The 14078-nt window shown below is 33.9% G+C and overlaps 1 protein-coding gene across 1 annotated transcript in view; it reads right to left on the reverse strand.

Annotated features, from left to right (window-relative positions):
• Positions 1–14078, reverse strand: part of LOC119637144 (dorsal-ventral patterning protein Sog) — a 73050-nt gene that overhangs the window by 12642 nt on the left and 46330 nt on the right. The window contains exons 2-3 of the mRNA XM_038032990.1: positions 5141–5250; positions 1151–1283 (exon numbers count right to left, since the gene is read on the reverse strand). Of these exons, the coding sequence (XP_037888918.1) occupies positions 1151–1283; positions 5141–5250 (243 nt within the window). The remainder of the gene's footprint in view (positions 1–1150; positions 1284–5140; positions 5251–14078) is intronic.

Genomic DNA, 14078 nt, shown 5'->3' on the forward strand with positions numbered 1-14078 from the left:
ATACACGGAGTGAGTGCTCTTTGACTATAACGTAATTTAATTTGTCAATCCATACTTATCATTGATCAGGGCATACACACATATGTCGCACGCAACGCAGCCACACGCACTGAAAGAAAAGAGTCTCCTCAGTGCCAAACTTAAGCAGATTATTGTCTTCGATTTAGAAGGGACCATGAGACAAGGACCTCAAGTAAACGATGTTGAAATTTTTCGAACTACCAGATCCGAAAGTGAAACATTGATCTTTTTTTTTGTTTTTGGAGAACAGTGCACATATCAAGAAAATACATTTGTTTAAACTTTTTTTATACTCTACACCACTTGTAGTGCAAGGATAAATTAAGCTTGTGCGAGTTTATGCAACACGCAGAAGCACGCCAGATCGACCCACCCTGTTCGTTCGTCTGACTCTTTTTTCGTGTTGATCTTTTGTGTTCAAGTCGCAATTTTTGGGATATTTTAATGAAATTTGGTAAACTGGCATGTTTTGGCCCACCGACGAACGTTACTGAAAATCGATGGGGTCGAATTACTTTTTCAATCTCTTCCCATACAATATCTTATTTTGAAAAGCCGTTTAATTAGTGTATGCATCTGCGTTAAGCAAAGTGATTTGGAGTATTTTATGGTAAGCTATGTCCCACTGCAGTAATTTTCTAGTTTTTTTTTATATTGCAACGCTGTTGTAATTTGGGATAATCTAGCCTACATAACCTAGCGCTTTATCTATATATTTTCATAACAGACTTAGACGCGGTTTATATGACGAAGAGAAAAAAATTAAGACAGAGCTCGATATGAAAGCACAATTGCGTTTTCCAATATAGGGAATGATAGGCGGATGTGCGAGTGTATAGTTCCTGGTATCTTGAACGTATTATCTCTGTACTTGAGGAATATAGATAAGGGACAATTAATTTTAACCTAGTTAGAAAGTCAATTTTACTTAAGTCGCTTTTCCTAATTTATTGTCTACAAAATTGTCATAAATCAATATTTCATTTTGTTCATTGTTTTCTACTATACGATATGAGCAACAAAATGAAATAAATAATTTTTTATTTAAATATAATTTGAAAAAATATATTGATGCGAAAAGAAAGTGCATTGGATTATTTATATTTTAAATATATCGTCGTTTGCTTACCATGTTTATCGGTTGGACAAGTTTTACAGCATTTGCCTGGGAGAGAAACGGGTTCATCGCAGGTAGTTGTCGGGCATTCTTCTTTAATATTTCGGCATTGAACACGAGCGACTATACGCTTCTTTTTGGGTACCTAAAAATTTAGCACAAAAAAAAAAAAAAAATTCATAGCAAGTTAGTATTGTATTTTATAATAAATTTATAATTTATAATTTGTTTAATGCGAGTTCTTTAAACGTGGTAGAATTACGTCAAGACACTGCAGGTCAAAGTCAAGTAACGCAATCAATGGGTTTATATTACGAGAGATTTATTTGTCTCGCTTATATCACATTTTCATCAACGAAATACGATACTCGTCGAATTTTTCTGTCGTGACGAGTTCAAGGTTTTTTCTCTAGCAAACACTAAAGCTTCCTGTTTCGTTTACATGTTCACTAAGATCCTGATTTTCGTTCGAGCGGAGTGACGACAGTCCGCTCCTTTAACTTCCAAGTCACCAAAACGAGCCAAACTGCGTAGAAATTTAATTCGAACATCAATTGTTTTCCAATATAAAATTATATAAAATAATAAGAAATATTTAGTTAACTGATTCTCCTCAAATCCATAGTCTAATTGTTAGAGGGTATCACCCAATTAAATAGTATCAGTAATAAAATCCTGATTAGGTTACCGAGTTTCTGAATGCCTTTCTTATTCTTGGAATTCATAGGAGGTGTCTTTACAAATTAATGGAGATAGCCGTCCTTGCAGTATTTAACCATGCGGTTCTTTATGGCTCAACCCATTGCAAAGAAGAGGCATCTCTAATCTGGAATATCAGGCTGATAACTCAAAATCCTGGAGCCGTCATTGGAGGTATATCCCCACCTCCTGTCAACATAAACCACATTTTACGTATCTGGCTTTGTATGAATCAAGCACGTGGATGCATTGCAGCTGTACAGTCAGGCACATTGTGCCCCTCGCACGCACTTGGCTGTAACTGCAGATTATGCGAAACTATTTGAAGGCTTGCACTCAAATATCAAGCCGCCGTATAAAGCAGGGTAGATTCTCGGTCCGTGGCATCCGTGGCGTTAGGCTACCTCTGCTCCGACAGTTGCCATAGAGTTTCTAATGACCGAAACAAACAGATCGACACAATAGATGCAATGCCACATACTCCTAGGGTACGCACGCTCACGTACCACTCCTCAAGTTTGTTCAACAAGTTAGAGAACCATGTACGGTTGTGACTGAATCTTTCATATCAATTACCGTTATCCTAAAAGAGATGCAAAAAAGGAAAAGAGCAAAATTTTCGTACTCTATAATATTGAGTGGGCGCGGCTCAAGTTTCATACTTTCCGAATAAAAGTGGAATTTATGTGGTGGATATGCTGTGCTTTATGAGCGGTAAGCAAAACGCACGGAGAAAAAGAAGATATCCACGGATACTACAACGTTGGGGAGAGGGAAAGACGGACATGCTAAAATCGATTCGGAATTTGATGTTAATCAAGAATATTTGTAGTTTGTGAAGTCTCTGAAGCTTCCTTTTGGGCGTTGCAAACGTTTTGACAAAACGAATATGTCTCTCATTCTTCGGTGATGGATATATTATAAAGTATGAAAACGTATGTTTTTTTCCTTTTGGTTAATTCTTCTTAGGGTAACCGTGACAGTGCACGTGCGAATAACAATTGTCTTGCTTGTTTTACATTCAATTTTGCATCAAGTAATGCAAGGGCCAAAGACGTACGCGAATTAAAAATTTGTAGCGAGAATGGCTCGAGTGTTGCTACTTTTTAAATATTTTCAAAAAGTTTTTTTTTTTTTTTTTTGAATAATTACATATATATGGTTCATGGCCACCGAATATTATTATTCTACTAAGTTGCCTGTCCTGCTACAAAAAAAAGGCGACTTCTTATTTTTCTCGAAAAATATATCGTCATTTATTCATCAATATCTATTTTATTCCCAAGAAAGTAATCCCGCTTTAGATATCATACATTTGTGCCAGTACTTTTTCCAATCCTCGAAACACGTCACGATGTGCGCCTTTTGGTACGGCCTTGAGTTCGTATACTAGAGATAGACATATGACCCTTTATAATCAATAATCGCTCTGCATCTACATTTTATCCCTTAGCCCTACATATTCCGTCATCAACGATACATGCATGTTTTATATTTACACCCAAATCTAATTACAACTTATTGACTGGGATTACTTGGTTAGAAAAATTAAATGCAAAATATAACAAAATATGGACGATTTGTTTTAAAGCGTAAATAATTTGGGAAAACGAACGTTAACTTTGAACGATATAATAAGTAGACATAAGTATATATGTTTCCGCGATGTGGCTTTTATATTTAAAACTATGACCAAAAGCCAGACAAGATATACCATATACAATATTGAACGTACATACGTAAATACACATATAGAAGCGCTAGCATATTTATAAAAATTTGCTTTATATCAATCTTGAAAACCCAAAAAGTGCCCGGTGTGTGTGTGTTTGCGTATATTCAAAAAAAAAAAAAATAAAATAAAATAAAAAATAGCAACTAAAGCAAAGAAACAAAAAAAAAAAAAACCAAGTGGATCTCATATGTATTGAGAATGTGTGTTAACGGAACAAACAAGCAGACGAAAAAAGACTTTATGGCGTCAATTAATTTTTTTTTAATTTGCTGTAAGTTTTTTTTTGTTAACATTTTTGTTCTCTTCTCTCATTAAACGAGGCCAAAAGTAAAACAAATAAGTTCACACAGATTTTCATATCATTTACCTAAAAATAATCGAAAACGCTTCAGTGGCTCTATAAGAAACAATTATATTATTTTTAGGATAAAGTTTTACTTATTCTTCAATTTGTTAATAACGATCTAGAATATCGTAGAAATTGTACGCAATACACATTGATCACCGTGGAAACCTAAATCGAATCGTGTTTCCTAATCTGTTTACCTAAGCGTTTTTCTTAAAGACGAACAATTCTATATCAATTCATCAAATCAAATACGAAAATAAAAGTTCCTTGACATCAGAATAATAGGTTAAATAAAATAAGAAAATTTCAAAGTGTTAACTTAAATACCTTACAGTTATACAAGTTTAGAGCAAACACTTAACAGTGGCACTGTTGTTGAAAATAAGTTCAACTTAGGCGCTAGAGGAGGCTGCCTATTCTCAAATTAAAATTAATCGATCTTAAAACGTTCGACTACAATTTATATCCGACCGTTGTCTTCCGTTCTTCCATTGTGGTCGTGTTTAATGGAAATACTTTCGCTTACTGGTCATCCAGATGACTAAGCCTGAACAAACTTTATAACTTGAACGAATGAAAAAATGTCACTAGCCATCACATTCGCGATTACCTAAAACTAGCTTAATTAATTACGAATCGTTTTTAATTCGTCAAAAATCGAATTTCTTATAAATAATATCATGGAATATACAATGAACAATAAATATAACTCTGTTCAAAACTTTGAAATTTCTTAGGAACGATTGCAGGATAATTTTTACTTGAAAATGTCGAGCTCGTTCTATCTAATGTTACGACAAATGCTGGCCTTGTTTTTCAACACAACATTCCCGCAAAATCATTTATAACAATGCGTCTACAAATTGGACGATTTGTCGAGAGAAATTTCTTTGTAAAAAAAAAAGGAAATTTATTTCTAAAGGAAGCTACTCGTTTTCTTTGCACAGGGATGTTTGATTCCCGAAAAAAACAAAAAAAAATTATGCAACATAGTGCCAAAATTTTATTGGCTTCATTTAGTTTGAACACCTTTGGAAGTATTTAATTACCAGTTCCAATTTCCTCTCGTAAGCATTAAATTTTTTTGAAAGAGTGAAGCTATTCCGAACGAATTACATAACAATTAACACATTCTTGCTCATCGTTCATTTATTAATAAAGATGAAAATGGCGAAAGGTGTTGAAATATTTTCATAATTTTGTTAAACGTTTTACGTACCTTTACGCACTCGCATTTAATGCAATACATGACGCCAAACGGAGGTCCCAGATCGGCGGACCAACTGGATCCCAGTTCATGTAAAGTCTTACCAAAATGGCACTCAGAAACTGAAGCGATAAAAAAGAAAAAATATTTTTTTATTTTTTTATTTGTTTAAAATTCGATACAAATTTAATGCAAAAATTTTTTTCTCTTTTTTTTTTTTGTTTTCATCCATAAACATAATTAAGAAATAAACCAGGCTACCCTACCATACAGTCTCAAATGTATAAATCTGTAAATTGAAAATCTTTGGCGCCAGTTAATCATTATAAATTTTCCATTTATAAACAATTTCGCTTTTTGAGAACAATTTATTTATTTTCAGTTATGTATATATATGCATATATGTATATAGTTATGTATGGCTGCCATCAAATATTGTTTTAACAATCAACGAGCACTCATAAAAGTGTACTGACAGCTATGGATACATACGCTAATAACCTAATTAATTTTTAATCAATTTTTTTTTTTTTTTTTTTGAACAATTTACAAAAAAAAACCTTTTATTCTGCTTGCAGAATATAAATTAAAAATTATGAATTAATTAATAGTCTTCAACTTCAACAGAAACATCATCAGATGATTATAGAAAAAAAAAAAACTATATACGTTTTAGGTTCATAGTAAGTAAATTCCTTCCTTCCTTCCTTCCTTTATTTATATATTTATGTTTATCATTCCCTATACTTCCCCCTGCTCTGGAGGTCGCATAAAGTCTGCAAAACAGTCTGACACGTCATGGAGATCGTATAAGAACATGAGATTATCACATTTTACAGTAAACAGTTTGCTGTAGAGAAGCTTACCATTCATATTTAGAAAGGTATTACTCTGTTAATGGCGTGATTAACTTTGCGAAGAAATTGGGCGAGATACGGATCGATATGATATAAATTATTTGAAAAATTCGTTTTCAGTATCAGATCAGTTTATTTGCCGTGAACGGTAACTGATAGGTTCCCTTCTCACCAGGAGTCAAACTTGACTCCTGGTTACAGGCATTTCGTGCTCGTTTGCATAAAATTGTTTTGTTTTCTGCCCATCAATTAAATGCGTATGTGGTGGTAGGCGTTATATTTCGATTTTATAATTTTTGTCAGCGTCTGCGTGTCTGTTCCGACAGCAGATAGTGGATAGAGTTGAATACATTTCCAAATCTGAGGCTAGGTTTCCAGCCACAAGAAGAAATTACGGAAAGTTTCAAATTTGTCAATGACAGGCATAAGAATTTTACTTGCGAAAGAAAATTATTTCAAAGTCATTTCAAACATTTTCTTTAGCATTTCTAAGGTTTCGTCAGATTGAATCTTAATATAGCTAAGTAATATTTAAGAATGCGGATAAAAAGATATCAAATGTTTTTCTCAGAAGCAAATGTTCGTTTCAAGCATTTTTACTTCTATCAAATTTCGGTTGTTCGAAAAGTAATTTCGTTTGTTTCGCAAATCGGGCAATTCTTTTCTCTTCCTTGAGGAGCCTTCTCTACATACTTTGATAGTAAAAAAAGCAAAAAATGTATGCCGAACCAACAATCAAAAACTATTACGTGGATTCAATGGAACTTTTCCCCAAGCAAACTATACTATATCACCAATCAAAATAGAATTTATAATGATTATGCGGCGTAAGTGTGAAGCTGACTGTGAAAAATACGATTAATTGCATTATTGGGAAAAAATGAAATGACTTCTCGAACAACCTTCTTCTTATATTCTATTATATTATATTATATTATATTATATTATATTATATTATATTATTTTTGCTATATTAATTAATATATAGTTTAGCACTGACGCATTAACTTTCTCGTTTCATCTGTACTTTTTAGAAATAGTTAAATATAGGAGTGTATGTATATACATACATCGCTTATAAATACTTTATAGGTTTAAAAAAAAAAAATAATAAAATAGTTTAAGTCGTTTTAATTACCACACTTCTCCTATTACATTGACTTAATCGTTATTAAGTGGGGGAAATAAAAATAAGTGCTAGGTAGCTTTTGCATAGCTGGTTTAACTCCATGCACTACAAGCATTACTCACCTACAAATTTAACGATATATTGTGAAAAAACCATATATGACAATTTTCAAATTTCTATCATTAGCTATAGTTTATGAAAATATCTTTCATTATTCTATGTATGTAGGTATAGCGGCTTAAAATTTTAGCACAACTCATCTAAGATTTGGAATGAAGTGAACGTGGTCCCAAAGATCTTATTATTACCGACTTAGAATATGACATTGACTCGATAGGTGTAATATAAGCTGGGTCAACTTTAACTTCTTTTACGCGTTACTTGCATTCTTATACGAACTTAATGTACCGTAGTAGCGTAGGGTGTAGGTAGTGATGGCTGAAAGAACCTTCGTTCCAATTTTAATTACCACAAATCCATAGCCAAAAAGCCGACGAATTACATGAACTCGTAAGAAGCAAAAATATATCACAATGGTGTCGAAATGCAACGAAATTGCTGAAGAAATTTTTATTACCAATCCGATTGTACTTTTTAATGGAAAGTAATGACAATTAAAAATGCCATGTTACCGTCAAACTGCATGATGGATAATCTCCTGGTTGACGTGTTGTTGCATAGCCTAGCGATTTATGAAATTATATTCGAATTATTAGCCTTTTTTTTCATATGCGACATCATTTACGATGCGAGGATTTTTTCGCAATTCATTTAGCTCTATACGCATTTTTGTGTTTAATCTACAAGTCCAGTTACTTTTCCAAACCTTTTGACCCAAGTAACACAAAAAATGAATTACTTTTTACGGTCTCGCGCCTTAATTAACATCTCTCAAGAACTTAGTAAGTCCTCATAGGGCAAAAATGTGCAATATTCATAACATTTTATTATGAGAATAGCTATGTAGTCTGTTTGTTTAATGGTTAAATGGCGTCATAGCCGACTATAACGTTTGAATTTATTTCTTTTAAAATTGCGCATAGTAATCTGTATTACGCTATCTATCGACTTTCACGAATGCGAAAAACAACGACGAGACATTCGTCGGTCGGTTGGTGCCAACCGCATAGATCAACATGTTTATGTAAAATGATCATGAGGAGGCATTGTTAGAGAACTGAATAAATAACGAGACAAATGCTAGAATCGGACAAGAAATGATTTAAAATTCCTGAACTTTAAAGATATGAACAAAAATGTAAATGTTGTTTATTAGAATCGTTACCGCTTTCACCGCATCCGTTATACATGGAATGCGTCAATTGTTTTGTTAAAGTGCGTGGGTAGATCTTATCCAGCGCATTAACATTAATATTTCATTAAATATTTGTTTACTATTGTTCAGGCCAGTTAGTGTCCATCTAGCGATTCCGCACGCAGACGGAGACAGTTGGACGTAATTTCACTTTGCTCAAGGACACATATACTTTATTAGGTCACTGGTGCTTATATCTGCGTATAATAAACGTAACGTGTTTTAATAGCAGTTGTAAAGATAATCGCTAACAAGTGAAAATGATTTAATTATTGCTACACACAATATAAGTTTATAACTTTTTATTTTCAATTTTATATATCAGATTTTTTATAATGCAATAATACAGTGTGCAATTTTGAATGAGGATTGATTACAAACTGCTTCCATTAAGAAGCATTTCTATCCCATTCATATAAAATGACGGCAAACTACTTAACTGCAAAATTAAATTGATGTAATGAAAGGTGAATCTACCTACTTTATATATCATTTTCGATAAGTTAACTCACATCACATTACACTTATACACTAGTGCTGAGCGAGCAAGCAGAGAACCTTTAAATTATTTCAAGAACTATAGAGAAATAAGTACTAAAGTGAGAAAAGAAACGATATCATAAAGTATCTGCCCAAGAACATTCATATATATATATATATATATATATATATATTGCATTAGAATGTGATTGCCTCTGCATTCATCAATGAATGCATGGGAGCTAAACGGGAACAAAAAAAAAAAATAAATAAATAAAAAAAGAAATGAAATTTAAACTGATGCCAGCGGGTGTTACAATTACTGCTGATATTATAACTTTATTATTATCATTATTTTTTGTGCTGGCGCAAGATTGTTCACATTTTCGTAAACAAACACACTTCTAAACACACAGCAAACATCTTTCAACATTAACATGTGTTAGACGTATAATTATGATTTGCGATTTCGATAATGTAACGGTAAAGTAAAACTACTTTAGACTTTATTCTTATCTAATATAAAGCAAAACAAAAATTCTGCTAACCAAATGGACGTTTGAAGAAGTCTTGAATATTAATTTAACGCAGCAGCATTTCCCAATCAACCGAGCATTTTAATTTTGTCGCCGCAGGTTGTGATGGCATTCCTTAATTTGCGTTGATCTTGCTCGATCTCGACGTCGAAAGATTTCGATTAGTTTTTAGTACAGACACAAACTATCAGTGACAACGATAGTTTTGACTTTGCCTCTATTAGGAAGGTTCGCAGCGTGAAAGATAGCTCTGGCTTCGGTTGTCAAAGTTGAAGCGCTTAAGTAAAGTACGAGATTAAGAGGAATCTGTACTGAAGCATCTACACATGACACAAGCAGGTGGCAGATCATACAATTTAGAACCATCTTTATCTAAAAGGTGTCAACCGTCATTTTCCAATATATGGGCTTTTTCAGCAATTAGATTCCTGAAGACGCAATTTGAAGTATCTTCTCTCTTGTACGTAGAGAAACAAAATGTCGCAAGAATAGTTTTTCGAAACCCATTCAGGTTTTAAAAGGAAATTGGGCGAAAATTTTAAAGGAGAACGTCCAATACCTTTGCGACTTACAAACAATAGCCAATTACGGATGGCGACTTTCTAATTTTCTTGGCAATAATAGTCTTATTCAGATCTTGATCGATAATGTATTTGTTTGAGTAAAGCAGTTTGGGGACGATTTTCACTTTTAATTGTAAAGTCTATTTTGGAAAGTTGGGAGACAGACCAGTTACAGTTATGGCATTGTTGAAGGCCATCATCCGAAAAGCACATCAAAAGATGGTTTTGAATAAAGGCTTTTTCTAAAACAGTAGTACTATTGTTGTTCCCTATCGAATCCCAGATGGTGTTCCGCATATAAAGCTCTTGCTGAAAAAACGACTACGACAGACGTAGGATCGGATTCATTACAATTCTCGGGGTATTTGGTTTACTAGACTTTAGGATATGTGTTGTTGTTTCGATTTTTTAACATTTCTTGCTTTGAGGTTTTAAGTATGATTTTTGGCGAATGATGGATCCGTCTTGTCATTAGCACGAGTTAGAGTTACTGGCTTATTAAGCTGGAGTTGCGCGGTGATGGCAGATTAGGTATTATCTTCGTTAGTTCCTTTTACAGTTGGCTTTATTCTCCGGTACTTGTGTCGCGCTTCGCCAATACTACAATCATTCTCCTTTTTGATTTTTAGAATTTCACGCGTAACGTGTTGTATATACCGTGGGCATTGTTTATCAAACTGAAAAACTTGGCAAAAACACTTAAAAGATAAAATTCTTAGTCAGAGACGAACCAAATGTGCAAAAAGAAAGCAAGACAATCGAAAAATCACAGACGAAAAAGTTAACACATTCTATTCAGAACATAAGTCAGAGTCGAGTAAAGTTGTATTTATATTGACCACTAATAGTGCCATTCATTAATCTAACTAAGAAGGAAACGCCAAGGATGAAAAATCTACGCTCATCGTTTAGAGGCGGTTTAAGGCGAGTATTATTATTATTATTGTTATTATTATTATAAATTTAGCCAGAGAATAAATTTTAAGACTAAAGTCTTAAAGCACTAGCATCTAGGGCTATCGGCTTTTTTATTAAAAAACTCTACCGCACTTGAGGTTTGAACCCACGACTATTGAGTTGCTAGTCGAGACTCTTGCCTACTCGGCCACTCAGGCGGATTAAGGCGAGTAAAAGCAGTCTATTGTCGTACCGAGGCAACGGAAGACGCGCGTCTCAACCCAAATATATTTGTTTCGATAAATGAGCGAAATTTTCAAGATTCGTCTCTTTTTAAAATCAGACTTTGGTTCAAGAAGTGCTATTGGAATGGATTTGCTCGACATTTAGACTGCTTTCGATGCATTTTGGCGTGATGGGCTGATTCTTAAAATGCTTCGTCAGAATATTCCTCTCGAAATTGTCAAAACCACAAATAACTTTCAGTTCCTACTTCATTACAATCCATGCAGATTATCCACGCCTATCATCTATATTGTATAATATGTCCACTACAGACATCCCACTACCAAGTGGATATATGGTTTTCATTTTGCGAGTCTTTATTCCTTGTATTTTTGCTGAAGACGACTTTGCGAATTTACAAGCAGCACTTATTTAAATGGATGGGTTTTTCCAAAAGTGGAAGATTCTAATTAATGGGCAGAAAACTGCAGCGATTTTCTTTACTTGGAAGCGTAAATCTTAGCTCATCGACCAACATCTTCATTCAGGGGTTCTTGCTTGGAAGAGTGAAATCAAGTATTTCGGTGTAATATAGAATCCCAAGCTTAACTTCAACTGCCACATTAACTACATTGTTCATACCGTTAACAGTACTACCAAATTTACGCACAAACAGCAAGAAATTGATTATCAAAACAATATTTCATTTATTCATGTTTTATGCGCTACACCGGTTTGATCCTGCATTGCTTTTTGTCATAATTAAAAATAAAAATCGCGCAAAATCGCGCGATCATTTTTAAAAATGATCTACAATCTCTTCTGGTATTTTTCTATACTTACTCTACACTAAATTTGTAGGTTAAGTGATAATTTTAGGCCAAAATGTCGAAACTCACGGTACTCACTAAAATTAAAACTAAATAAATTATATTAAGAAAAACAGTAACGTCTAAGGGTCTCGTCGTGGTATGACTCACTATAATTAGGAGTAATTAATGAAACTACGAAACTAAACGAACTACGACGAAACTAACGAAACTAACGAAACTAAAGTGTTTCTATAGCTTTGCTTAGTATTTTCAAAAAATTTCAGGGAGAGCTACTTAACTTAAATAAATTTACACATCATGACGTATTAAGAATAAGGTATTTAAACAAATTATTTCCAGGTTAAATATTTAAAATTTTATTATCCCGTATCCCTCACAAGAGATATTGCTGAGCCTTGACACTCATTTACATATGATCAGCTTCAATAGCAAAGTTGATTATGCCATGTCGGCCAATTTGTCCGTCGAACGAATTTATGATTTTATTCGTGAAAAGTATGTCTAGAAAAATGAAACCAGATCTCAAGTCTCAAAACTTTTGACGGTTGTCAAGTTAAAACACAATCATGTGGTCTCATGGACTCTCACACGCAATATGATGGGCACTAAGAAGACCAGGAGGCAGGTAGGGCAGCGTGTAAAATAGACCAAGGCGTAACATCAGCCGGTCCGGTAAGCAACTTTCGATCATCCCTTTGTGTCCATAAGGATTTATGTGTGCGTATTTCCTAAGTGTAACCGTCTCTTGACTGTTTGTTGGATAAAAAATAGACCACTTTCCCCCACCCCCTCATTACTGCCGAACTAGCTAGTTTTATTATAACATGTGCATTTATCCGTTCCAAACACTGGCCGTCTGATCTTGCAACTATATTATTATAATATATTATGCCGCTGCACAAAAGTAGCGCCCATCGTGGGATCCCTTACACAAAAGAGTAAATTTCTGTCTGTCGAGCGGTTGTTTTTAAGGAATCAAACTGACGTTCCAACTGGACTTTAATGTGACCAGACCACAAAATGTCCGAAAAAGGGAAGCAAAAAAAAAAGAAAAACGGTTCAAAGACCCTTAGTCAAAACAAAAATTTTCATATAATATTTAATATATTTGGATAGCATTTTCTCCAATAAATACGTTTCGAAATATAGTAAAGTGTGTGCGAAAGATAACAAGGCATTTATCAGTAGTTGAAAAAAAGAAAACCTCTTCACATTTATTAATGCAATCGAGTACAATTTTAAAAAAATGAGAGAAAATTTGGTAGCCCGAGCTTAAAAAGAAACGAAATTTAGTCACTTTTGAAGACGTTGACGCAATGACAATAAAAGTTGGCATTCATATGGAAAAAATGTTCGGATAAGATAGTCATGACGGTTAACATGATAAACTCGAGGTTAATGTCATTTTTGGCGGGCTTGCAAAGTAATCATGCATTGTAAGTTGGTCCAATCTAGTCGATCGATTGATTTCATTCTCTACTGGCAACGCCTAATGCGGGTAAAGCGTGAGTAATTGAGGTAATGAGTCCATATAATTGAGACGATAAGAAAGACGTCGTCTTATCTCATAACAATGCTAGACCCCCTGAATTCGATGCACTCACGGTCTGCATGGTCTGAACTATATTGCGTCTTACTATCATTTGTTTTCCTCTCGGCAAAAGTTAATTTAAAAGACCAGGCCGCGAAAACAACTTGATTCGGTTTTTTTATCGAAAAGTATCGGGCGTACTACAATAATAGCATAACGGTTTCCATATCATCAGAAAATTGGCAAACGGCAAATGGCGCATAGTTAGTTAACTAAAAGACGCCGCTAAACTTTTCTTTCAATTACGAGATCAGCGCACTAGAATATGTATGTAATTTGCGATCTTAAAGCTTTGCTCTGCTTTAGTCTTCAAGTGTTTTTCCCTACTCTCAGTCTGACGCTATCAGTAATCTGATCATTTTTGGTTTTCTTTATCAAAGTACATATGTTTGTGGGCAAAGCGAAAACACGTACTCAAATTAGATCAAATTATTTTAAATTCGATTTTTATAATCGATAAAAAAATCGATTGATTGATTTGAGAAGAAGAAGAGAGACCTACTTACAGTGCATTAATTTGTTTG

This window comes from Glossina fuscipes, unplaced genomic scaffold, assembly GCF_014805625.2.
Source record: "Glossina fuscipes isolate IAEA_lab_2018 unplaced genomic scaffold, Yale_Gfus_2 43, whole genome shotgun sequence".
Lineage (NCBI taxonomy): Eukaryota > Metazoa > Arthropoda > Insecta > Diptera > Glossinidae > Glossina > Glossina fuscipes.